General features: G+C 42.6%; 7 protein-coding genes and 1 long non-coding RNA gene across 16 annotated transcripts; 4 read left to right on the top strand and 4 right to left on the bottom strand.

The window, feature by feature from the left end:
- Positions 1-99: 99 nt before the first annotated feature.
- On the bottom strand, positions 100-4,860 carry LOC108154645 (nucleolar and coiled-body phosphoprotein 1). Of its 2 annotated transcripts, none has more exons than XM_017284974.2 (2): positions 4,701-4,860; positions 100-2,313 (listed from the first exon to the last, which is right to left on the bottom strand). In XM_017284974.2, exon 2 carries the CDS (start codon positions 2,283-2,285, stop codon positions 627-629), a length of 1,659 nt encoding a protein of 552 aa, XP_017140463.1. In that variant the 5' UTR covers positions 2,286-2,313; positions 4,701-4,860; the 3' UTR covers positions 100-626. The 2 variants fall into 2 exon arrangements, with proteins under 2 accessions (XP_017140463.1, XP_017140464.1); XM_017284975.2 differs by lacking the exon at positions 4,701-4,860 and adding an exon at positions 2,513-2,613.
- LOC117187380 lies at positions 2,622-4,847 on the top strand. Its single transcript, XR_004472072.1, has 2 exons — positions 2,622-2,703; positions 4,308-4,847. It is a non-coding gene; the product is annotated as an uncharacterized LOC117187380 (long non-coding RNA).
- A 2,914-nt stretch (positions 4,861-7,774) lies between the features above and the next one.
- LOC108156216 (saccharopine dehydrogenase-like oxidoreductase) lies at positions 7,775-9,769 on the top strand. 2 transcript variants are annotated; one of them, XM_033388691.1, is made up of 2 exons: positions 7,775-8,135; positions 8,200-9,769. In XM_033388691.1, the coding sequence occupies exon 2, from the start codon at positions 8,290-8,292 to the stop codon at positions 9,580-9,582; it is 1,293 nt and encodes a 430-aa protein (XP_033244582.1). In that variant the 5' UTR covers positions 7,775-8,135; positions 8,200-8,289; the 3' UTR covers positions 9,583-9,769. The 2 variants fall into 2 exon arrangements, with proteins under 2 accessions (XP_033244582.1, XP_017143045.1); XM_017287556.2 differs by having other exon boundaries at positions 7,775-8,141.
- Positions 9,610-11,616, bottom strand: LOC108156221 (cysteine-rich DPF motif domain-containing protein 1). The gene is made up of 2 exons (XM_017287558.1): positions 11,540-11,616; positions 9,610-10,317 (listed from the first exon to the last, which is right to left on the bottom strand). Exon 2 carries the CDS (start codon positions 10,303-10,305, stop codon positions 9,790-9,792), a length of 516 nt encoding a protein of 171 aa, XP_017143047.1. The 5' UTR covers positions 10,306-10,317; positions 11,540-11,616; the 3' UTR covers positions 9,610-9,789.
- LOC108156217 (putative transferase CAF17 homolog, mitochondrial) lies at positions 10,356-11,632 on the bottom strand. The gene is made up of 2 exons (XM_017287557.2): positions 11,540-11,632; positions 10,356-11,477 (listed from the first exon to the last, which is right to left on the bottom strand). The coding sequence occupies exon 2, from the start codon at positions 11,474-11,476 to the stop codon at positions 10,454-10,456; it is 1,023 nt and encodes a 340-aa protein (XP_017143046.1). The 5' UTR covers position 11,477; positions 11,540-11,632; the 3' UTR covers positions 10,356-10,453.
- A 100-nt stretch (positions 11,633-11,732) lies between these two features.
- Positions 11,733-16,591, top strand: LOC108156215 (autophagy-related protein 16). Of its 7 annotated transcripts, none has more exons than XM_017287553.2 (10): positions 11,733-12,055; positions 12,161-12,431; positions 12,498-12,660; positions 13,451-13,539; positions 13,872-14,302; positions 14,658-14,800; positions 15,294-15,594; positions 15,659-15,743; positions 15,820-15,963; positions 16,272-16,591. In XM_017287553.2, exons 1-10 carry the CDS (start codon positions 11,851-11,853, stop codon positions 16,363-16,365), a joined length of 1,926 nt encoding a protein of 641 aa, XP_017143042.1. In that variant the 5' UTR covers positions 11,733-11,850; the 3' UTR covers positions 16,366-16,591. The 7 variants fall into 7 exon arrangements, with proteins under 7 accessions (XP_017143042.1, XP_017143043.1, XP_033244580.1 ...); XM_017287554.2 differs by having other exon boundaries at positions 11,734-12,055; positions 13,896-14,302; XM_033388689.1 differs by lacking the exons at positions 11,733-12,055; positions 12,161-12,431; positions 12,498-12,660 and adding an exon at positions 12,725-12,877.
- Positions 16,592-18,678: 2,087 nt separating this feature from the next.
- Positions 18,679-20,368, bottom strand: LOC108156985 (RNA-binding protein 34). Its single transcript, XM_017288779.2, has 3 exons — positions 19,882-20,368; positions 19,442-19,816; positions 18,679-19,383 (listed from the first exon to the last, which is right to left on the bottom strand). The coding sequence occupies exons 1-3, from the start codon at positions 20,309-20,311 to the stop codon at positions 18,884-18,886; spliced, it is 1,305 nt and encodes a 434-aa protein (XP_017144268.1). The 5' UTR covers positions 20,312-20,368; the 3' UTR covers positions 18,679-18,883.
- Positions 20,369-20,441: 73 nt separating this feature from the next.
- LOC108156986 lies at positions 20,442-21,335 on the top strand. The gene is made up of 2 exons (XM_017288780.2): positions 20,442-20,728; positions 20,792-21,335. The coding sequence occupies exons 1-2, from the start codon at positions 20,510-20,512 to the stop codon at positions 21,263-21,265; spliced, it is 693 nt and encodes a 230-aa protein (XP_017144269.1). The 5' UTR covers positions 20,442-20,509; the 3' UTR covers positions 21,266-21,335.
- Positions 21,336-25,965: the final 4,630 nt, after the last annotated feature.

Raw genomic sequence — 25,965 nt, 5'->3', positions numbered from 1 at the left:
GCAATTACTTTTTAAGACAAATTAAAAAAATAATTTTTGCACACGTAGTCATTTTAGTACGGCACATTTTTTGTTGAAATTAAACCAAATCCAAATGTATTTATAAAAACTTTATTTATGAAATATGCGTTACATTTCTTCCCATCTAGTTTTTTACATGAATACTTTCTTGTGTTTATTGAATAGAAAGCATTTAATTTAACGGAAAAAGGACGTACATTTAACATAAAACTTTGAATTTTTATCCACACTACAGCCTAAATATTGATTGGTTTCTTTTTGTACCCACATTTTCTGGGTACACGAGATGGTGGTGTTTGTTCTCGGTGCCAGGCGATTCGTCAATGGATGCCTAAGCTTCAGATTGAGGCTCAGCCATTCAGCGACGAATCACCGCCAGGTCGGCCACGTGATAAGCCTGGCTTGTGTTAGCTCTTCCTTTGGCCAGAAGAGAACAGCCAATGCCGCAGCACGTGCTGGCTATGGCCATAAGCGGGTGGTTTGCAGCTCACTCTTAAAATGTAATTTTTGTCAAAAAAAAAAAACTACATAAAAGGGTGACGAATATGCTAGGAAATAAGTTTATCAGCTAAAGGAAAGGGATCGGGAGGGGAGTTTATAATTGTTTACATTAATGAGCAGCGCGAACGGTTTTCGCCGACGGATAGCTCCACGGCAGACTCTGAAGCCGGAGAAATATTCTCTCCATCAGATTCGGCGTTGCGATCGTTGATTTCCTTCTCGGTGTTGATTTCTTTGTCTGGGCTTCCAGCCTTCTTAGGCGTCTCAAGGCCTGCCTCCTGGCCCACAGTAACCTCCTTTGGGTCTTGCTCCTCAGCGCTGCCCGAAGAGATGTTGAGCTGTTGTTGATCCATTTCGACAGCAATGCACTGCACGTCCTGGACTTTCCCATTTTCTTCGTCGTCGGCTGGGGTCTGTTCCAGACGCAATCGCTGGGGAGAGCTGATGGTGGTCTTCGAGAAGCGCGATCGCAGCAAAGAGAACGGAGAGGCCAAGTTCAGGCTGAAGAGATCAAAGCGGGCGCGCTTCGGTGGCGAAGTCTCCATATCCTGCGGCAAGTCAGTGGTGGACTTTGAACCTAGCAGTTGAGGCGGTGTCCGTTCTCGCTTGCGTCCGCGCCCAAAGAACGAGAAGGAGAAAGATGAACTGTTGGGTATATCCGATCCCACTGTAGCATTCATGCTGTAATTTGTGCTGGTCGATGTGTCCAGATCGTTGGTGGTACATCTATAGCTTCCGACCTTCGACGGTGTCAGAGAGGCTGTGTTCCGTATGCTGCGCCTGCCACTGATCTGTGCGAAAGTGCGTACCGGACTGCATGGCTGAGCGACCAGGTTGACCTCGTTGCTCGGTGGCTTGCTGCTTCCCCCGAAACCGAATAGTCGGCGTCCAGGTGTCGATGTGGCAGCCGGCTGGGCATTAAGGTGGTCAATAGCACTTGTCACACTGCGTATGGGTGAGGCATCCACAGTAAGTGGCTCCATTTCAACATCCTCCTGTGGTGTAGCGGGAGCGGGAGTCTCCTCAACTGGCTCTGGAGGAGTCGCTGCTGTTTCTGTCTGTTTCTTCGGAACCGGCGAGGAGCTTGGCTTGCTGGTCGGAGTTTTTGGCTGGCTGGCCGCCGCCTTGCGCAACGATTTTCGCTCGCCTGTGGGAGTGTTGGGCCCTTGCACTTTTACTGGGCCTGTTACCTGGTCAGGGACCAAAACTACATCATTCTCAGCCTGATCGATGGTTAGGTCAACCTCGACAGTCTTTGCTTTCACAATTGGCGTTGGAGCTGCAGCAGAATTAGCAACTGCAGCAGCAGGAGCAGCAGAAATAGTGGCAGTATTAGCAAGAGCCTTTTTGGCTTCCTTTTCGTTGGTGACGCTCTCTTGGGTATCCTTGTTGTCCCTCCTTTCAGCTACTTTTTCTACCTTTTCCTTGGGCTTCTGCTCCTTGGCTGAGTTGCCATTCTGCGACAACTTTTCCTTTCCATTGGTGGACTTGCTAACGCCGTTGGTACTCTTCTTTTCGTCCTCCTTGGCGGTGGACCCACTCGAAGCAGAGCTTGCCGGTCCGGATCTCTGTCCGCTGCATTTTTTGAGCGACACGAATGATTCTGTCCTCCGCTGGGGACTGCTTGAACCCTGCTGGGACCGGCTGACAGCAGTGCCAGCGCTTAGTGAGAGCGGCAAGCGACGTCCCGAGCCACTACCGGCCACTCCTCCTGTTCCACCGCCGCCACTAGCATTGTTTGGTTGAGCCATTTTGCTTAGCATCGGATTCTTTGGCCGTGTTGCACGATCTCTGCAAGGGAAAAAGCATAAGGGGAGAGTCCATTAGTAGGTTTCACAGTAGGTGTTCTCACACTTCAAGTGCAGCGAAATCGAAAAGAAAACTAAACAAGTTTCAATTGACAGCCGAGTCGAGTAATGTTTACGTCGGTCGTATCGCATTCCTCGCGCAGCTCGGAAAACCGGCTCGGAAACCACCCCACCCCACGTACCACAGTTGCGGTTTTTATCACAGTTGGTCCAAGTGTTTCCACTTTTCTTAGCGCTATTGTATTTGGTTCTAATCTGGGATACGCTTAGCGTTTTCCTTGTTCGCGTTCCGTCTTGACTGTTTCACGTCTAGAGCTTAACTTACTTGTGGACAGAGCCTGACCAGTCTTTAAGTAGGGAACGCAGGTAATCGGTAAGCTATCAGACTACCTACGGGGACAGCTGTCGTTTATGATGGGTATAGATTAGGATATTATTACTCGGAATTGCCCCTCATCCAGCGACATATGCCAGCCTCAAAGGGATACCAATTCAGGCAAATACATACCTGCATATGTAACATTTGCAGAGTCCGAATATTTTTCCCTGTTTTTCCTCAGCGCTGATTATAAATCGCTTTATGGTTCTGCCTGAGTGATTCCCCTCATACTCCAAACATACTCTTCATTGGCTTCCGTTCCATTAAATGCATTCGAAACAAAATGCGACATAACCAAAACAAACACTGGCCAACACGCAACAGTATCAACAGAACAAACCGGTGTTTGTTTCCCCCTCTGTTCTGTTCCCTCTGCCAACCAGAGAGAAGATGAAATAAAAAAAAAACGCTTTGGGTCGCATAAGGAATGAAGAATAAGTAAAATATCGAAGAAGACGAAGAATAAATGCGCGATTTCCTTCCCTGACACCCCCCCATTGCCTGTCATACTAGATCGAGCTGCTAATCAGGAAATACACACAACCGAAGCTTGGATACCCTGAAAGAACCTCGCAGCCGCCTCAACCGAAACTAGTATACTTTCAATAATATCTATATTTAAGAGCAGGATCAAGTCGCATAAACCATACGTGAAGGGTATTGAAACTAGTTGCATTCAAGGTGGATGACACTTGGAGGGGGTGGAGCAGTAGGACGGGATGGGGAAAAATGAAAGGTAGGGTGCACTAGAAATTGCATTGAGCAGCCGCCACATTCGGGTTTTCTTTTTAGAAAGCGCCAATCCAATGCGAAAGATATAAACGGCACACAAAAAAATTGCGAATAGCGCAAGATGCTGCCGGCGAGAAAAATTCACAACTACATAGACTCGGCAGATATCAGTTGTGTGTGTGTGTGTGTGTGTGTGTGTGTGTACACGTGCATATCTGCATACAAATGCATGTATGTATGCGCTGTGGGCAATGAAGCGCAGTTATGCGCCAAGCCCTCGCCCTCTTACTCCCTTTCAAATAATTCTTTTTGTTTTGATATTCGTTTTGTGTGTTCGCGAGTACAGTGGCGGGCAAGAGTATATCTACACCAAATAGAGCAAGTCACATGATCCTTCTAGTGCCCGCTGGATATTTAGATGCTTGCATAAACTTTTCGCAGTCCCTGTATATGTACATATGTATGTTCAAGTGCGATAAAGAGTTGATTAAACTCAGAAACAACAAGAGCATAAGTGCATGTACACATGTATGTACGAGTATGCGTGAGTGTAGTGGAAACTTTGCTTCAACGCGAGTTGTTAATTAATTTCAACGAGCTCTGATCGGATCAGCAGAAACAACATAAACATAAGACAGACCAGCCCTTCCTCTCCCTGTACAAATCAGAACAAAAAAGTCCCCTCAACTGTTTTTTTATTTGTGTGAGTGTATGAGAAAAGGCGGCTCACAGTGCGCGCCGAAATAGTCGTCACTGCACTGTAGATAATTGATAATTTGGATGGAGCAGAATAGCATTTACTATTTTTAAATGTATTGAAAGAAATCAATAATATAAACAACACCATTGGTTTATTCTGTGCTCAGGCGACACGACCAACATGCAACATGCGACCATTAATGCTTTGCCACCACTGTACCAGCAGGCAGGCAATCTCCGAGGCTCAGATACGGGGTACGTTTTTTAAAATGGCGGCGCGTCGGCTGCTGTTGCAGCAGCACCCGCAATTAACAATAATGCATTTGAGGAAACCTGCATATCTATGGGTGCGGGCGATAGAAACACTAAACCTCTCGTGCGACAGTTTGCTCCGCGTTTTCCCCTCGGTAGCCGCCGCCCGGTACCTGGTTTATACGCGCAAACAAATTATCTACACCAAGCTTCATATCCTACCGCAACAAAGAAAACTGTCTGCACGGACACCACTCGCAAAGGTCTCCTCTTCCCAAATTTTTAGTATCACTAATGGCACAACTAACCTTTTGTTTTGTTCAATGACGGCCGAAGTTAACTAGACTTGTTAATATATACTTATTTCACGGGCAAAATAAAATTCTTCAAAACGACGCCGACGCCAACACAAAAAATTTTCAAAGCGTACGCGCTGCTGTAGTACATCTAGAAAATGGGATGAAAAAGAGGGTATGGCAACAGGCATCACGGCCCAGAAAAAGCAACGCATGCTAGGTGAAATCCACCCCACTTTCCCAATATACCTTGAAATCAAACCCCTCAGAAATATACCGAAACATACCGTCTCATCTAAAAAATATACCGTGAATATACTGACGAATTGAAGTTATATTTTCCATATTCCTCGATTTTGATATTCCGTGGAATATTCTCAGCTATATAGAACATTTAGCCGTTCAAAATCAAACGACGCCGACGCCAACACAAAAAATTTTCAAAGCGTACGCGCTGCTGTAGTACATCTAGAAAATGGGATGAAAAAGAGGGTATGGCAACAGGCATCACGGCCCAGAAAAAGCAACGCATGCTAGGTGAAATCCACCCCACTTTCCCAATATACCTTGAAATCAAACCCCTCAGAAATATACCGAAACATACCGTCTCATCTAAAAAATATACCGTGAATATACTGACGAATTGAAGTTATATTTTCCATATTCCTCGATTTTGATATTCCGTGGAATATTCTCAGCTATATAGAACATTTAGCCGTTCAAAATCAAACGACGCCGACGCCAACACAAAAAATTTTCAAAGCGTACGCGCTGCTGTAGTACATCTAGAAAATGGGATGAAAAAGAGGGTATGGCAAAACAGGCATCACGGCCCAGAAAAAGCAACGCATGCTAGGTGAAATCCACCCCACTTTCCCAATATACCTTGAAATCAAACCCCTCAGAAATATACCGAAACATACCGTCTCATCTAAAAAATATACCGTGAATATACTGACGAATTGAAGTTATATTTTCCATATTCCTCGATTTTGATATTCCGTGGAATATTCTCAGCTATATAGAACATTAAGCCGTTCAAAATCAAACGACGCCGACGCCAACACAAAAAATTTTCAAAGCGTACGCGCTGCTGTAGTACATCTAGAAAATGGGATGAAAAAGAGGGTATGGCAACAGGCATCACGGCCCAGAAAAAGCAACGCATGCTAGGTGAAATCCACCCCACTTTCCCAATATACCTTGAAATCAAACCCCTCAGAAATATACCGAAACATACCGTCTCATCTAAAAAATATACCGTGAATATACTGACGAATTGAAGTTATATTTTCCATATTCCTCGATTTTGATATTCCGTGGAATATTCTCAGCTATATAGAACATTTAGCCGTTCAAAATCAAACGACGCCGACGCCAACACAAAAAATTTTCAAGGCGTACGCTGCTGTAGTACATCTAGAAAATGGGATGAAAAAGAGGGTATGGCAACAGGCATCACGGCCCAGAAAAAGTAACGCATGCTAGGTGAAATCCACCCCACTTTCCCAATGTACCTTGAAATCAAACCCCTCAGTAATATACCGAAACATACCGTCTCATCTAAAAAATATACCGTGAATATACTGACGAATTGAAGTTATATTTTCCATATTCCTCGATTTTGATATTCCGTGGAATATTCTCAGCTATATAGAACATTTAGCCGTGCCCACATAATTTTAGCCCATTGATGAATACATTTTCTACACAATTGGTTAGTTTTTAGTCCTTGCTTTTATTGTATTTTGACTAAAACAGGGTTTAAACAAAATAGTTCAACAAAAAAAAACAGTCGCAATGTTGCTGGTATTTGATGACATGATGCGTGTATAGGCCTCTGTGCACCCTATTTCGTTAATTTTATATGAAGATCAAACGTGATTTATAAAGACCTTTTCTCAAATTGATATTCTTTAGACATATTCAAGTACATTATTAGTATCTTGTATATATTTATGGCGATCCTGATACCTACTGAGCCTTGGAAGACAAACATTTTCTCAATTCTATATCATCACACTTGTAGCAGTGAGCGCTCTACAGTGAACAGGGAGTTCTGCAGTGAAAAATTACAAATAGATTTGTAACAGTGAGAGCTCTACAGTCAGTTCTAATAGTCTCTGAGATTTGTGGAAGCCCCAGATTTTCGTCCTTTGCGTGGGCGGAAGGGGGTGTGGCAAAAAGATTGAATTGGAAAATTCAATTGAAAATTGAAAAAATTGAAATTGAAAAATTTGGTTGCTCTAGCTTTTATAGTCTCTGAGATCTAGGCGCTAATGTTTTGTGCTAAGCAAAGCCGGCTATGATACGTGTGTGTTAGAAATTGTTTTCTTGATTCTGGCTATAATGATAATGATAATGATACGATGCAATTCAGATTCTGCAGTCTAGAAGATATGATTATTCTCTACGATTCTGCGTTTTTGTTTTCTCGTATCTTTGAAATTGTGGATGCCACAGATTTTCGCCCTTTGTGGGGGCGGAAGTGGCGGGGCAAAGTTTTGAAATATACTTGTAAAAGTGACATATTACAGAAGTCCGGATATAAAATGTCGTTGCTCTAGCTCTTATAGTCTCTGAGCACTAGGCACTGATAGAGACGGACAGACGGACGGACAGACAGACAGGGCTCAATCGACTCGGTTATTGATGCTGATCAAGAATATATATACTTTATGGGGTCGAAAACGATTCCTTCTGGACGTTACACACATCAACTTTTACCACAAATGATTTGTGACAAATCTCATTTTGAGTATCGGGTATAACAAAGCATACAATCAAATATTTTTGTGAGAACACATTGTGTGTGTATACTAACACATGCAAAACATTGCTGGACAGGCTGGCTCATGAGGACGCGGTCGTAAATGGTCACCTTAGTCAACTCAATTGGCTATTCATGAGCAATCGAATATCTTTGATTTTTAGAGTTTAAAAAATAGCAACTGTTGGGCGCCAAAAGTTCAGTACGAGTTGGCAGCTTTGAAGTAGCTTAGTGTGACCAAAAGGGATGACGTGTTGTGAACTAGTTCCCAAAATTAGTGCATGCGATAATTAAAAAATTTAAAATAATTGAACAAACGGAAAGCTATGGAATTTTTATTGCTTGTGGCTTGAAAGTCTCAAATTATCTCTTATTGGACTTACTTCTGTAAATTTGTATATGCTACTTATAAAATTGTACTGCGCATTAAGCTAAATCAATAGGGGAAAACAGGTTTGTGACGGCAATACATGTGTGTATGTATAGCCGCCCACACATTGAGACCATTCAATGCACTTTACTGGTTCGTTTTCGCTCATGAACGACTGGCGATTGGAAAACACTTGGACTTCGATTTGCTGCTTTTAATCACTATCGTCCGACCCTTGACCGATGGATATGTACACTCCAGATATACTATAAATACATCATCAGAGTGACTGAATAAATAGTCAGTGGTAAAGGTTAGCGCGGCAAAATCTATATAGTACATAATATAATGCCGAATATTTTTAATCGCAGACAGCAGAAGCAGCAGGCTTCAACGACAATCAGATAACGATTTGTTCCAACTAATAGAAATCATATTTTCTAAACGTCAAAGATAGTGAAATGGCAACGGATCGATTGGATGTCATAATTTTCGGCGCCAGCGGCTTCACCGGGAAGTATACGGTTTTCGAAGCCGTCACCATGCTCAACGGCCTGCGATGGGGCATCGCCGGACGGAACCGGGAGAAGCTGGAGTCTGTGCTGAAACAAATGGGGGCCAAGAGCAAGAAAGATCTGTCGCAGACGCCCATCTTCATAGCAGATATCACCGACGAGACCTCTCTGCTGGAAATGGCCAAGCGGTGTCGCATTGTCGTTAACACGGCGGGCCCTTATCGATTCCATGGCGAGAGGGTGGTCAACGCCTGCATCGAAGCAGGTACGCATCACGTGGACGTGAGCGGGGAACCGCAGTACATGGAAACGATGCAGCTGAAGTACGATAAGCGCGCCAAGGAACGTGGTGTGTATGTGGTCAGTGCCTGCGGCTTTGACTCGATACCAGCTGACATGGGCGTCGTCTTTGTGGAGAAGAACTTCGACGGCGTGGTCAATTCGGTGGAAACTTTTTTGGAAAGTGGCGTCAAGGAGGGCGCCGGTCCCGGCACCCGTGCTGGTCTCAACTATGGAACCTGGGAGAGTGCCGTCTATGGGCTGGCACATTCGGACGAGCTGCGTGGCATACGGCAGCAGCTGTTTCCCCAGCGCTTGCCCAAGTTCTATCCGCTGCTGAAGCATCGTCCGTTGATCTTCCGCTCCACAGAAGTTGATAAGGTCTGTCTGCCTTTCCCCGGCTCCGATCGGTCGGTGGTGATGCGCTCGCAGCGTTTCCTCTACGACCAAGACAAGAAGCGACCCGTACAGATGCACGCTTATGTGGGATTTCCCTCTTGGATAGCTGCCGCCGCAGTTGTTCTGTTTGCCAGCATTTTTGGATTGATGTCGAAATTCCAAATTGGTCGCACTTTGCTGCTCAAGTATCCGGGCATCTTCTCGGGAGGCCTGGCATCTCGCGACGGTCCCAGCGAGGAGTCCATGGAGCGCACCTACTTCAAGATGACCTTCAAGGCAATTGGCTGGCCCCAGGCTGATCGTCTGGCCGAGAGCACGGACCAGTATACCGTACCGCCCACTAAGACATTGATGGTGCGCGTCTCTGGCATGAATCCGGGCTATGGAGCGACATGTGTGGCGCTGCTTTCGACCGCTTTAACCATCCTGCGGGAAAGCGACAAGATGCCCAATAACGGCGGTGTCTTGGCCCCGGCTGCCGCTTTCTCAAAGACTAGTCTCATTAGCGAACTGGAGAAGCACGAGCATGGCATGAAATTCGAGATCCTGGCCAACAAGTGAACGGATCCCATAAAATGATGCAGTTGCTTAGGCTAACTCCTAGGCTATTCCACTGTTTGTTTATTTTTTAATCACCCATTCAAGTTTGTAGCACAAACATTAGACGCTATTAACCTACCCCACGCTTCACAAATGTTAACTTTTAGGCCACAGATCGGATAAATAAATGCAAATTTCCAATTCCCAATAGTGTCCTGAGACCTGCGGCTACTTATCATTGTCCTCCAGCTGTTTCCGTAAACGGGCCTGTGCCTCCACGGGCCAATCCTTGAGCTCGGCCTTGCCACAGGGCAGACAAACGGTCCTTGTGTAGTAGAAGCTACAGGCAGCATCTTTGCACACCACCTTCGAGCAGCTGCTGCACTTGGAGCCCATCGCAATGTAGTACTCGGGCTTGGACTGCCAGCGAGGCGGTGGCGGCTGGAAGGGATCGCGCATTACGTAGGTGTCCTCGAGGTATTTAATGCCAAGCGCAAAGGGCGGCTGGCGTCCAAAGTAGTGTACGAGCTCGTGCATGTCGCAGGCAGAGCAGCGGAAGTCGATCTTGGCAATGCGCTCGTCCTCCTCCAGCGGTTCGAGCTTATCTTGTGGCTGCTGATCCTCTTCGGGCAGCTGCAGTCGGGCTATTTCAGCAGACTCATCATTCAATACGAGATCCTCATCGGCTAGATCATTGTCTATGCTGAGGCTGATGCTGCTGGAGCTGGGCTGGTCGGCCTCCATTATATTATGACCCTGCAAGAGAACGAACGAAGACAAAGAAACTGGGAAGCTTTGACAGTGAGGAAGGAGCATGATCTTTACTAGAATAAATAACTACTTGTGCAACACTTAAGTCTAAAAACAATTAAACGCATTCAGCGTGTATTGGTCAATCTGTGAAGGCCTGGCGACGCTTGCTTGGCAAGTCACTGGGCCACCAATCGGGACGTTCGGCAAAGCAGCGCTCGCCATCGACCACCAGCTCCTGGTGACCGTTGAGCACCTGCTCAATGCGCAGCAGGGCGACGCCGTGGTTATGTGCATGTCCAAAGACGCGGCCAAGATTGGCCCCAGCTTTAGACTGGACCGTCTGATTGGCCCCCAATGGAGCCGTCAGACGTATGGGCATATAGCGTTTACGTATCACACCCGAGTGATGAATGCGGGCGGTGAGCTCCTGGCCCACATAGCATCCCTTGTTGAAACTGACGCCGTTGAGAAAGTCTGCGTTTGCCTCCAGAGGAAAACACTTGCCAGGCGGCAGCTCCTCACTGCCCTCGCCCACACCCTGCTTGTAGCGCAGCAGTTGATAGTTTCTCTCTGATGATGGGGGCGTCACAATCATCTCCTTAGCGCGCAATAAGCCATTGAAGTCTGTGCGAGCTAAAATGCGAGTGCCCAGCGTTGGAAGTCTGGGATCGGATGAGATAAACAATTCCCGTTCTTTGTTACGTTGCAACTTTTCGCCCACTTGCTCGCCCCATTTCTGGGTATTGAAGAGGACCCAGGGCGCGTACTCATCATCTATCGAATCCACGTCGATCTTCCTGCGGACGCGAAAGGTGCGCAAATGGCGTCGGAACTCTTCTGAAGCTTCTCGGTCGCACTCCAGAAGATACGTATCCGGGTTTTCTGTACGATATACGATCGTGTCGTATAGAACACGACCCCCTTTGTTCAGGAACAGGGCGTATATGGACGACGGGCCATCCGGTCGCTGTAGGTGGGACACATCGTTGGTGACCAGGCCTTGCAAAAACGGGAGCACCTCGGGCCCATGGACGCGAATCAGCTCACGGTGGGCCAATTTTTCCAGTGTGTAAGTTGGCTTCTGCCCAGGCTGGATGTCGGCAAAGTTACGCATGCAACATCGAGTCAGACGTAGGAACTTGAAATTTTTGCATATGTTCATGCTGCAAATGAGTGCGGGTACTGTTCCGGCTATCCATTACAGGGAAATTCGATCTCCACTCACCTTGATTTGATTTGTAAAACTCCAATTTACCAACAAACTAACTATGAATTTCTTAAATATTTCTGCTTCAACAGCTGTTCTTGTGAAAAACTCTATTCCCTAACGGATAGCTCAGTGCTGCTCTTGATGTATATCGCACAAAAATATTTACATTAATAGTTGGCCAATATATCGATATGTACATTGGTATACATTTCACATCTCTAATTGTTCTATTTGTTGTTAAAAATCACCTGAAATAAATTGTAAATTAAATATAATAATGTGTTTTCACGGTAGTCATTTATAGCACAGATCGAATTGTGGATGCGATGCAAGCAGGTCAGCCAGACAAGCTGTCAGAAACTACTCTGCAATCACGCCAACACCACAACAAAGAACATTATAACCAACAGAAAGCGAATTTCAATTTAAAGATGTCTACAGAGGAACATGTGTGGCGAGCCCATATTGTTAAATGCTTGCGGGAACGCAATCGTAAGGAATGTGAAAATTTCAAGGAAATAATTGAACAAAGTAAGGCACGGAGCAGAGCGGCTGGTGCCGAACACTGAGGCTCTTCGACTCCACACACATGTACATATATATGAATGGATATTTGATAACTTCTTAACATTTCAGACAACCGACTTATTGACCATGTCGCACAACTAAAATCGGATAATCTGAAGTTATCCGTTGAAAATGAACAGCTACGTAGTGCTGTGTCAACAGGTGGCAGTGGCACCGGCGTCCAAGGGGCGGCCGTAGCTACTCTAGAAAAGAAACTGCTAAGTCAACAAGAAGAGCTCATAGAACTTCACAAAAGGAAGGGGGAAAACTCCCAGTTGATAGTTGACCTAAATATGAAAGTGGAGCAACAACGAATAACAATGTCCGAAAAGGAACACAGGTATCATTATATATACATATATATCAACTACTATTGCATAATTTAATGATCGTTTAACTTTTTCAGCCTTGCTGAGGAACAAACGAACAACAATCGATTACGGGCAGAGGTCCATTTGCTTCATTCGAGTTTAGAAGAACTCAAGAAACTGAACAATACTCTGTTAGATGAGCATACAGCGCTTCAGTTGGCGTTTAGCTCACTTGAGGACAAAATGCGAGGCATACAAGTAAGTTTTTATTGTATTGTGTTTTGAAATAAACACGATCACTAAAGCCTAGTGTTAGTTGACTTCCACATCTAAAATACTAAACAAGAAATTATAAACTAAGAGTTATCTAAGGCTACCGAGAATTTAAATTTTATGTGACTAGCAAATTGTTTTATTAGATTGGCTTGTAAATATAAAATGTTCGCGATAGATTAACGGACTTAAAAATTTGGAAGTATGAAAGTATGTTTTTGGTGTTTAGTTTAAATTTAGCATAGTATTTGGTCACAGCCAAATCACAGCCATACCCATTTACAAGCAGAGGAAAGCAAAAATCCAGCAAATTTATGTGTTGCTCACTCGGTCTATCTAGCAGAAAATTAAATGGAAAGTGAGCGAGAAAAACACTGAAATTTGCAGACCCAATTTAGCAAAAATAAAGAGAACTGCTTCAAACGAAGCGAATATCGAATCCCATCGAATCGATTCGGTTGGGAGCTCATGCCGGGCTCTGGCATTTGGAATAAAAATAAAACAAATGCCTAATAATAATTATCGGTTAATTTTATATAGTTAATTAGTTGAAGCGTCAATAAGGTATATGGTATACCCATATTCCAAAAAATACACATATGTATAAATAGTATGGATAGTAGAGCCTTTATTATTCCTCAGTATCATTAGAGAGCTTATCAGGCAAAACCGTCCTCGGGCGGGCACAAATATTTTCATAATTATCTGCAGTAGTCAGCAGCTGTCTCGAATCTAAGAATAATATAGTTTCAATCGTTTTTGGATTAATTCACAGGATGAAAATCGTTGCTTAGTGGAACGTCTAATGCGTCATAAGTCAAAGGATGCCGACAAACTGAATGAGGAAAATGAAAGCATTATAAGGTATGCATGTTAACATTGAATTCGAGTCATTAACTATTATCACTTTCACCATAAATTCACCATAACGATTATCCGTTATTGCTGGAATCAATACATACATTGACGCGTTACGATAAGTATGTACAGCCACCAGACCATATGTTTGTTCGTCCAGCTTATCTGTTGCTTGTATGTTTACGGGATAATCGGATCATATATTTTTAATTGCTGATTCGCTGAGAAGAGCAAACCATTTAGATGAACATTGTCAATAGCATCATTCATTCTGATTTGCTCTTAAATTTGTTTGGTTCAATATGTATAAATGTATAACCGTTTTTAAAAATATCTAGAAAAAGACTGCCGTCAATTTTCAGGAAACGTTCGGCTAAACTCAAACGTGACCTCGAAGACGCTGTTCGTGAACCAAGCAATAGTGCACCTACGTCTGGTAACCGTAACTCCACAAGTCCTGCCCAATTCGTTGGTGGTGGCATGATAACCGACGACGACTTTGACGAGGCGACTATAAATGGCGCCATGGAAGCCATAGGTATTGATGATACTGAATATTTTAACGCTCGTTTTACAGCGGGCGAACTTAGACCATCCCTAGACACTCTTAAAGCGTCAGGCTATTTAGGCCAAGCAAATCCAACAAAGATACTTATGAAATTCGAGGCACATGAGAACGAGTCGCATGCAGTACGTTGGAGTCCCGTGGAGCGCATGGTAGCTACAGGCGGCGCTGATCGAAAAGTCAAGCTATGGGATATTGGCAAAAGTAAGTAGTAAACGTACATATTGTAGATATAATGGATGTGCATACCCTACCAGTTTTCTCGTGGTCGGTCACCCCTTCCTTTATTTGTAGATAACTTAGATAACATACGAGTATGTACTATGGTTGTCTGTGCTCCCAGATAATAAAATTGATATGGATTCTGAAATCTATACTCCAAACTGAGCTGAAATTATACTTAATCCTTAATATACATTTAAATACTGTTTATTTTTTGCGTATGTTTACATATGCGAACGTATTTTTAGCCATTCATGAAAGGACTCTGGGTCTAAGATATCAAAATATATTTTTAAAATTAGCTTGTTTTAAAGTAAAATAAAATTATGTATTACAGATTCAACAGAGCCACGTGCAGTTTTGAGCGGGAGCAGCGCTGGCATCAACTCTGTCGACTTTGATTCCACCGGCGCGTATATATTGGGAACTTCAAACGATTACGGCGCTAGAGTCTGGACGGTGATGGATAATCGGTTAAGGGTGAGTCAAAGCATTTGATTCTAGACTCAAGAATGTATACACATGTATGTTGCCATTTGTTATTAAATATTTGCAATAAGTCCCTCTGGCCGGAATTTTGCACAGAACCTAATGCTGCACGCAGTAGTACAGTAGTACCTATTGTATAAGTAGTAGGAACCACTAAGATTCAATCATTACAGCATATATTATGTACCTGCATAGAAATAATTGGTTTAAATATAAGTCTTTGAAAGATTAAATTGAAAAGAATCTGCGACATTTTTATCAATATTAACGTTGAAATTGATGTTATGATTGAATGCTCTGTTCAGTCTGTCTATGGTAATGACAGCAAAAATAAGAGAATTGTTGGAGATCTTACCCTAGAGACTTTGTCACCCCATCGAGAGGCCGAAGACTATTTCAGACGCCGTCTTTCTGTGGTGCTCTGTATTAATATAATATAATAATATAATAACTGTCTGTCTTGTTCTTTTACTTACTCTGAAAGCACACGTTGACGGGTCATAGTGGCAAAGTAATGGCCGCCAAATATGTCCAGGAGCCCATTAAAGTGGTAACCGGAAGTCATGATCGTACCTTGAAGATTTGGGATTTGCGGAGCATTGCTTGTATAGAGACCAAATTCGCTGGATCAAGCTGCAATGATCTCGTGACAACAGACAGCCTCGGTTCAACGATTATTAGTGGGCACTACGATAAGAAAATCCGTTTCTGGGATATACGTACTGAAAAACAGGCTGATGATGTCTTAATGCCGGCCAAAATCACGTCCCTAGACTTATCAAAGGGTGAGTAGTCATTAAAACAATAAACCAATATCCCAAAAAAATACATTACAATCGTATTCTACAGACTGCAATTACCTCATATGTTCAGTGAGAGACGATACAATAAAGTTATTAGACCTACGCAAGAACCAAGTTATATCCACTTTCACGTAAGTTCCTAGTTCGTATACTCTGAACAAATGAAAACCAAAAAATAATATTTTGTCGTGTTGCATCTTTCGGCAGAAACGAACACTTTAAAATCAGCTGTGATTTTGCTCGGGCTTCCTTTAACTCGAATGGCTTAAAAATTGCCTGCGGATCGGCGGATGGTGCAATATATATTTGGAATGTTAATGGCTTTTTAGAAACTACTCTGAAAGGGCATAGGTTCGTATATGTTTGGTTAAAAGATTCGAATTTTTTTATAGATGTCTCAAAGAAAATTGATAATCATTTTTAATATGTATGTACATTCTCGTACAAATAGTATGTATATGTACATATAACTATAAACATTATTGTATATGTTTTGATTAGATTTAACAGACAACCAACCAGATATACAAAAATTCGACTTTTCTTTAAATTTTAAATTTTGTTAAAATGAAATTCGAAACATTTTCCATTGATTTATATATCTTTGATTTTTGCTTAATTCTAACTAAAAATAGTTTCGGTATCGGTTTATTCCACAGCACAGCGGTAAATGCGGTCAGCTGGAGCCCCAACCACAATGAACTGGCTTCCGTAGGAAAGAGCAAACGGTGCATAATATATTCGGATTCTTAGCCCTCCCTTTTATTGCCTTAGATGCCAATCAGTTATGTGAATACTGATATGCTAATATAGCTGTCATAGCTGTTCTATGTACATAAATAGCAGCCATTCTGCTGTAAATAATAAATGTGGTCGGCTATTGGGAAAGGTAAATTCCATGCTGACCTTTTCATTTTTAATTATATTTAAATGGAAAAATAGTCTAACTGTATATCAAATATATTTATTTAAGAACCTTTTTTTCTAATATTTAAATAAAATGTATGTATACATATATTGGTTTGACTATTTGGTCAAAATTGACGCAAACTATTATGCGAGGACAGCCTTTTACATATTCCTAAAAAAACCGGCGTAAGTAAGTAACCGTCTTTTGAACACAGTATCGTCGAATCAATCGACGAGACAAGAGCCTGTATTTGGGCGAATTTCAAAATATGCTGTAAAAATTATGTTTGACGGCCACCTGCTCATGCAATATTGAATGTATCTTGGTACCTTTAACCATTTATATAGAAACTTTTCTATTATTCACTAAAAAACCGACAAAAAAAAACAAAAAAATTACCAGGGATTGTTCTGGTCTAATCTTGGGGGAAATTATGAATGTTAATTTTTGTTTAGTTCTAATACGTTATAATAGTTCTAATAATTGAAAACATAGATCAATGTAGAACAGGAACGGATATCATTATCTTCAGCGAAGGTATTTCAAATATGTATTTGAACTTTTGAAAATTTTGTCGTATTTTTGAATGGAACGGATATTTCGACTGATATCGCAGGTGCCTCATGAATCGGCTTATATGCTCCCCGCTTATCGAATATGAATAGAATGGCTTCAGCTTCAAAAAATCGCCTGCTCTGCGGAGTTTATCCTCCCATATCCCATCTCCTCGCTTTAAAAACAAAAAATGTATGCAAGTATAAATATTTAAAAGTAAAAAATAGATGTTTTATTTTAACAGAATCGTTCCAGACCACGCATCATTGACACTATACTGTTCTTGTCCGAAGATAAAGATACAGATACGAGCGCGTGGGAATCCCTACGAGTATACTTAGGAAGACAATGGCATACAGAAGAAATTTCCATGCTAAAATCATTGCTCAGTTTTTAGCTACCCCAAATCTATGCAGTATGTGTCGCTTGAGATAAACCAATTGGTCTTTCGTGAGAAATATACGTAAGAAGTTGTTTAGCTGTAAATGATAAAGAGTTCAATCCAGTGGATAATGGATGAAGAAACGAAGCTAAGCTCTCCATTTTAAGATCGCCATTTAATCTGAACAAGATTAAAAGCTATCAAATCATCAGTTCATAGTTCTACGAGTACTTACCAAACCCAAGGGACTCGTTCCGAGTCTGTACACTGCAAATATTCGTATGCTCGTTTAGTAGAGCAGAGTTTTTTTTACATAGCTAGAAAACTTTATTTATTTATGTATTCTTGTGTTTCTTGGATTATGGTTATTTTAATTTATCCATAAGTTGTAAAAATTTCAATTAGCTCATCTAACATCTATCTTATCCGAATTCTCCTAAATGATCTGTTGTCGCGTTCATGCAAACTACGCTCTCAATTCATAGACTCACATATACAGTGACCAGCACGTTTGGATACATGTTCATAACTTTTCAGTTTAAACGCCTGTAAAATCTTTAAAAATGCACCAATCCTTGTGATTTTTTTTTTTCATAGATTCTTTAATTTAGTGGGAAAGAAAAAAAACAATAATTTCAATTCAAATAGATCCTTTTCTGTAGAGATTTTAAAGTTAAAAAAAAAAAAAAAGTCCATGATCCACTTTTGCACGTGTCAAATTTTTTACTTAAATAATTTTTTTTATATATTGTTTTCAAAGGGTTAGCTTTTATCATATTCCGAATAAGTTTTGGCATACTCTCGACAAATTTTAGTATGTTCTTGCAAGGTATCATGCGCCACTCGGACTGCACGCCCTCCCAAAAACTAATCCAATCCCTTTGGTGCAGACTCGTACTTTTCCAATGTTTTTTAAGAAGAGCCCATCGATGTTCAATGGGATTAAGATCTGGGCTATTGAGCAGCCCACTGGATTAAATGAAAACTCGAATTATTGGGACGATTTTTCACGAATTTAGCCGTGCGCTTCGGGCTACCGTCTTGCTAGAAAGTGATCTCGGGTATGGGGTAGACCACATTCTATAAAATTTTACAAATTGGTTTCCAAAATATGAAGATAATATCCTTTCTCCATTATTCCATCCATTTTAACCAACTCGACTATACGTACTCGCCACTAAACATATGTAAAAAATAATAGTAATAAAAAGCGAAGAAAAAAGTTATTAGTTTGAACAATATTTAATTGTCATTTTATATTCCGCGTAACGTAAAATAGTCTTGTAAGAAATTGTACAATATTTCAGGGATTGTTCCGGTGGTTTTGTCTTTTCGTAATTGAGTCAAATTAAAAATGGAAAAGGTACAACCCTTTCAATTACATTGTCACTAATTTAAAACTCAAGACTTAGGCTAGTTTTACATTAAGTTTTCGGCTTTGGTGCAATCTTCTTGGCCATCGCATGTAGTTGGTCGTTGCTCTTCTTCTTTGGCTTCTTGGCCTTTTTGATACCATCAACTTTGACGCCCCGATACTCTGATTTCTTTTTGCTGCCAGCCGCAGTCTTGTCGCCCAGCGCTGCTGTTGGCTTGCCGTTCTGCTTGTATTGCTTTTTATCCAGACGCTTCTTGGCACCCACCGAGTTCTGTTTGGTCTTTGATTTCGATGGTGGACCTGATTTCGCAGCAGCAGCGTCGCGCACCCGTTTGGCGCCCAATTTCTTGACTAAATAGCGCTCCACGTTTATGGGTCTATCGTCGAGCAGTGTCTGGTTGAGTTCCAGGGCCAGGCCCACGGCGTCGGGCGTCTTAAAGCACACATATGCCACGCCCTTGCAGCCCTTTTCGCCTTCCTGTAAGCAGCGGATATATTCGATTTCGCCACAGCTGGAGAATATTTCACGAAGCTTTTCTTCCGTGGCCGCTGAAACAAGAAACTTTAATGTAATATAAACGAAATCAAGGATTTATAAATCGCTTACAATATTTCAGGCTACCGACAAAGATGGTGCGCTTGGCATCGGCATCTTTGGGCCCTTTATCATCTCCACTTTCCGACTTTGCGGCTGGGGTTACACGCAAGTGATTCTCCTTGAATTCTGTGCCATTCAATGCCAGCGCCCTTTCAGCAATCTCGGCGCTATCGAGCACTACGTAGGCGTTGAGGGAGCCCGCCCCCTTACGCTGCTTGTGCTTGAACAATTGCTTGCCACCAGCTGTGCGAAGGCGTATGGACTTGACGTTGCCATAAGGTTTTAGAAGACGCACCAACTGGACGCGTTTTGTGTTGATGGGAAGATTGCCAACAAAAACGGTAGCAGCTTCTTGGGCAGGATCCCGCTCCCATTTGGCGGCACCTGTTTGTGATCAAGGAAAGGACTCTGGTAAAAAGATACTGAAGTTTATATTGAATTCGCATTACCTTCATCCTTATTGTTGGCCTTGGATTTCTTGCTGGCCTTTTTTTGCTGTTTAGACTCTTGTTTAACGACTGTCTTGGGGGTTAATTTCTCAGTTTCTTCTTCAGACTCTTTTTCCACAGAATTGATTTCTTTCTTGACCTCCGTCTCTGTTGGCCCTGCGGAAGCTTTTAATAACTTCTGCTGCTGTTTCTTTAGCTTCTGGCCTTCCTTTTTGGCCCGCTTTTTCTCGATTTTGGCCAAATCTGCTACTGTCAACTTCTTGGGACTCTCATTGTCCACGGCCTTATTCACCGCGGTCTTCTCTGTCTTCAGTTGCTTTGGTTTCTTTTCTTTCTTTTTGATTAACTTGCTCTCCTGGGAAACAACAGGTTGTTTTTTCGACGGTTTTAATTCACCTTGCACAGTTTCGGTTTTTCTCGGCGTTTTCATTTTGCTGCTCTTCGTTTCACGTGTTAGTTGGGGATGTGGATATATCGAAATCAAGCCATGAGGCCTATCGAACGTATATAGATATATTCAAACGATAGTTCCGCAGTCACTGAAGATGTTGTTACTGTCATCCCTATTGTATTAATTTGTTGCATGGTTTTAGCTGTGCTGTGCTAGTGTTTTCTTTTGCCGAAAACAATGAAAATATACAAGCAGAAGCTGCGCGACGCTTGGCTGCAAATGCCGGAATTCCGGCCATGGTTGCGCCGAGATCCGGAAGACTCATATCGGGCGCATTGTCGATTCTGCAAGTGTGGCGTGAATACCAAAATATGCGACTTACGCGCCCATGCACGAACCATGAAGCATAGGAAAAGGGACTCGGAAGCCGTTGTGGAAACCAAGCCAAATCTCTTGGTGAGCATTGGGTCTACGTCGTCGAAATCGCACCTGCATTAACATGACAATATTCACACCTAGACCGACGCTGAAGATGCAATCGAGATTTCAATTTGCCACAACAACATCAACGTTGTACAGCCACCAAAAGTTAAATCGAAATGCCCAGCTGTGAAACGCGAAAAAATTCGTAAAGTGTTAAAGGAGGAAAAAACACAGCCTATTGACTACGAGCAGATACTTCAAAATCTGGCCCTTTATGAGCCGGAACAGGTGATGTTTTCCACTTGTCCGCTGACGGGACCAGAGGAGCATAACCCTGAAGAAGACATCGAAGCGGTAGCCACTACAGATGCTTTAATTGATGAGGATATGATCAACAAGGCTGTGGCCAACGCAATAAATAACCAAAAGGATACTTCACAGATTTTTGGAGACTTTGTGGCCGATCGACTGCGTCATTTAAGTATTGATGCGTCCGAGTTTGCTAAGGATAAGATTTTGAAAGCTATTTTAGAAGCTGCTTCCATCGACAGAACAGTTAGCTATAATTAAGATGACTAGTTTAGTAAATTGTACAAATTTGTTTAAAAGAAATAACAAAATAAAATATAACGAGGGGGAACGTTGTGAGTTGCTGCGGACACCGCAACTCTACGGTTATACCCGATACTAAGTCAGTATGGCTCTCCTCCGGCAGACGCCGCTAATATTAAACGACACGACAAAGAGTGCGTGCGAGAGAGACAGAAAATCAGTCTGAGCGTGACGTCGGGCGCTGCGTGGCCACTGAAAATTGATTTCTTGCTTTTGGCTACAAAAATGGTCTGATCCAGATTCAGCAATCTGATAGATATGGTCATTATCTATGATTCTGCGTTTTTAGTTTTCTCGAATGTGCAATATTGTGGATGCAACAGATTTTCGTCCTTTGTGTGGGCGGAAGGGGATGGGGCGAAATTTTGAGATACACGTTTTATAGTAAGATCTAACAGGAGGGCGGATACCAAATTTGGTTACTCTAGCCTTAATAGTCTCTGAGATTTTTGAATATCCCCAGATTTTCGTCCTTTGCGGGGGCGGAAGGGGGTGTGGCGAAATTTTGAAACAAACTCGTCTCGGTCCGATATATTAGGAGTGTGGATACCAAATTTGGTTGCTCTAGCTTTTGTAGTCTCTGAGATCTAGGCGCTAATGTTTTACTCTAAGCAAAGCCGCCTATGCTACGTGTGTGTTAGAGAGAGACAGGGCGAGAAAAAATGAAATTGTTTTCTTGATGCTGGCTATAATAATAATACGATCCAATTCAGATTCCGCAGTCTTAAAGATATGGTCATTCTCTACAATTCTACGTTTTTGGTTTTCTCATATCTTTAAAATTGTGGATGCCACAGATTTTCGTCCTTTGTGGGGGCGGAAGTGGGCGGGGCGAAGTTTTGAAATATTTTTGTAGCAGTGACATATCACAGAAGTCTGGATCCAAAACATCGTTGCTCTAGCTCTTATAGTCTTTGAGCACTAGGCGCTGAAGGGGACGGACAGACGGACGGACGGACAGACGGACAGACAGACATGGCTCAATCGACTCGGCTATTGATGCTGATCAAGAATATATATACTTTATGGGGTCGGAAACGATTCCTTCTGGACGTTACACACATCCACTTTTACCACAAATCTGATATACCCCAATACTCATTTTGAGTATCGGGTATAAAACTAGTTTTTTCTATTTTCCTTTATTTAATTTTTTTTTTTTTAGGATTTAAGTTACCAAGCTACCCGTGAGTAGCGTGGGATTATTTGGCCGCCCGCCTTTTGAAGGTGGAAATTGCCAAGTCAAAGAATAGAAGATGTTGGAGTACTGTTTATAGCTTTACATCAATTTCGTCGATGAAGTCAATTAGTGTTTGGTACGCGCTGATGTTTTCTTTTTCAAAGAATTTGTAAATATCATTATATTTTCTTAGAGATGGGAAGTTTTGCCTTGTTGTGCTGTACTTTGTACAATTGAAAATTAAATGCGAGGCGTTATCGATACTATCGCATGTATCACATATGTTACATATGTCAGGAGCGCGACACGAGGAAAATTGTACAAAATAGCATGGTCTAATGCCTTCGCGATAGCAAGGAGCTCGGCGGACAACGAGGAAAGGGTTTTGTGCGTGTAATAGCTATCTAAAAAACCTGTCCTATCGTGCAGGAAAGCGGCGCTGGAATGCCCATCTGCGACTGACCCATCCGTGTAATAGATTTCAAAACCACCCTTTGTCAGCTGATCCTTCTTTTCCCCGTGGAGCAGCATGATACCTGCCTGGTCTATAGCGTGCTTGTTGGGTGCAGAACCCTTGAAAAATTCTAATTCGGAGCTAATTTTAGTGCAAAATGAAGCTGTGTTCTCGAAAACCTCAACTCTATCTATTATGCTGCCAAACTCCCGATATGCCTTAGCGTAGCCCGTGTTTAAATCCCTATTTGCTGACACTGTTTCACTTGCTGGGAGATTAAATGCAAACACCTTAACCAACTCTTTCGCCGCCAGGAATCTCATCCTGTAGTCCGGGGGAAGTTCTCCTGCCATGTGATATATGATAGGAACGGGAGTGCAGATTATCAGACCCAGCGACTTTCTGAGGTGATGGTTGCAGTGGGATTTGATTTTGGCCAAGGCAGATTTGGACAGGTTGCAGAATGATGAGCACGCGTACTCTAGCCTACTTCTGACAAATGCCTTGTAAAATATAAGCCCTCTTTTGGGGCTGATACCATAGTGACACCCACTGAGTAATCTGAGAAACGCACAGTTTCTGTTCGATTCCGAGATGGCCAGATCAATGTGACCAGAGGCTGAGTTGTTTGCTGAGATAGTCCTGCCTAGGTATTTGATCTGCTCTACTTGTCTGATCTCAACTCCTTGATGCGAGATATTTAGCGCAGCTCTACGATTGTTGAAGTAAATCACTTTAGACTTCACCGGATTGAATGACAGGTTTAGCCTATTGCATTTTTCTTCGAACTTATCTATACTGTCTTCCAGCACACCTTTCGCAATGGATACGTCTTTATGAAAACAAACTATGTCATCAGCATACTGAAACAGTAAGCAGTTATGACTGTTAATATCATGTAGTTCGGCTGTGTAAAGGTTAAAAAGGGTTGGGCTGAGACAGCTACCCTGGCTAACACCTCTGTTCACCTCTACCTCGCTTTTGCCCTTTATGAGAATTCGTCTGTTAAGGAAGCTGGAGATCCAAGCCGTGAGGCTTGTATTGAACCGCATATCCCTCATCCTGTGCTCGAGTGTGTCCACTCTTACGCAGTCGAACGCTCTTTGTAAATCTAGGCAAGCTGCGACAACCTGACAACCCCTCGCCTTCAGCGCCAGAACTTTGTTGATAAGGCCGTTGATGCAAAGAGCCGTGGACCTGTTTCTCCTGAAGGAATAGGACCTGACCGGCAGCAGGTCACAGTTTGCTATGTGCTCGTTCAACTTCAACTTTATCAACCCCTCTATGGATTTAAACAGCGTGTTAATCAAACAAATCGGCCTATGGTTTTGGAAGGAAGTAGGGTCTGCATTCTTCTTGGGGATGGGTACCACTTTTATCCTGCGCCAGACTTCAGGGATGACGCCACTCAGCCATACTTTATTTATAATTTCAAAAATGTCTTGTTTTTTCCCACTTGGTAGCTTTTGAAGCATCCTGAACGAGATGCCATCAGGGCCTCTAGCCGAATTGGGGTTCCTGGTTTTTAGGAAGGCCAGGAATTCTTCCAGATCCAGGGGTTCCGGGTCGTCTGGTCCTAACAAAGGGGCAGGAATTTTCTTAGGGGCCCTACTGTTTGACGTGGATGGGGTTACTTTAACCATATTGAGAAAGTTTTTGTCATCTTCGTTCGTCCATTTGTTCCCTACATTTTTGATTTGACCGTATTTTTTGATGTTCTTCACCCTGCTCCACATAGAGGGCGATGAGGAGACCTCTTCTATAAACTTGGAAAAGTTGCGCTTTCTAAGATTTTTTACGTGATTTTGTAGATTTTTGTCAGCTTCTAAGGTTGCTCTGGCATCAGCCAATTTTTTGGTGAGGTAGAATTTTTGCCTGCAAGCGTTTCTCACGCGAAAAAGTTTTTCCGTTTCCTCGTTCCACCATTTCTTAGCAACGTACTTGTTCTTGCTTGGGAATGTGACCGTGTTTTTTAAGGTCAGGGATTTCACTTTTTCATTGAGCTCCTCCAGATTTGAGAAATCACTTGCACCCAGAATCCGGGCTATTCTGTTGTGAAGGATCTTCTTGCCTTGGAGGGGGGCATTTAGGCCTTGCACTGATAATACAATTGGGAAGTGGTTGCTGTTCGTAATTTTTGTTTTGAGGACTTGCCAGTTAATAGTTCCATTTCTGTAGTTCGAAAAAGAAAGGTCAAGAACGGAGAATTGAGATGGGCTCCTGGAGAAGGTTGGCGAACCGTCGTTTAGGCAGATAAATCCGGCCTCCCGGGTGGAATTCTCAATGCTGCGACCCTTGCGATCACAGATCGGACTTCCCCAGATAGAAGACCTAGCGTTGAAGTCCCCGCCCACTATTGAGGGTATGTCAAGCGAAGCCGCGAATTCGAAAAACTTTTTTGTGCCCGATTTAAACTGTGAAACTGTTGTTGATGGCGGTGCATATATGCTAAAAATATTGAAATTGCTCTTGAGGTTTAATGTTTTTATTCCTAAAATTTCCAAGTCGTTCTCTATTTTTAAAATGCTGAATTGAATGTTTTTCCTGACGTAGATGCCAACCCCGCCGTAGCCGTCCTCTCTGGGCCTGCAGAAAAAGTTATAGTCTAAAATGCTGCAGTCCGCGTTGTTCAACACCCAAATCTCTGAGAGGATGGCAATATCTATTGCGTTCTTGTCTAGGAACATTGAGAGGAGCTGTTTGTTGTTGTTGTGTGTCAGACTTTGAATATTTAGCTGAAGAATCTTCATTGTTGGATGTTTTGAGAACCAACTGCCATCCCTTGGGCAATCTGACGCCTATCTAGTTCTGCGTTGGAAGCATTGACAAATTCTCTAATTTCCTTAATAAATTTATTCGCTAAAGAATCCCCTTTAATGACGTTGTTTGGATCAATCAGGAACGCTGTGAGTTTGGCTCCTAGTGCGTTTAGCTTATCCTGGGTCAGAGAAGATGCCACGGATGAAGATCTCACAAATTTCTCGCTCATTTGGACGTAGTCTGAGTTTATTGAGTTCTTCCACT

Source organism: Drosophila miranda, chromosome 2, assembly GCF_003369915.1.
Source record: "Drosophila miranda strain MSH22 chromosome 2, D.miranda_PacBio2.1, whole genome shotgun sequence".
In the NCBI taxonomy this organism is placed as follows: Eukaryota; Metazoa; Arthropoda; class Insecta; order Diptera; family Drosophilidae; genus Drosophila; species Drosophila miranda.
This window is presented reverse-complemented; position numbering and strand designations above follow the sequence as displayed.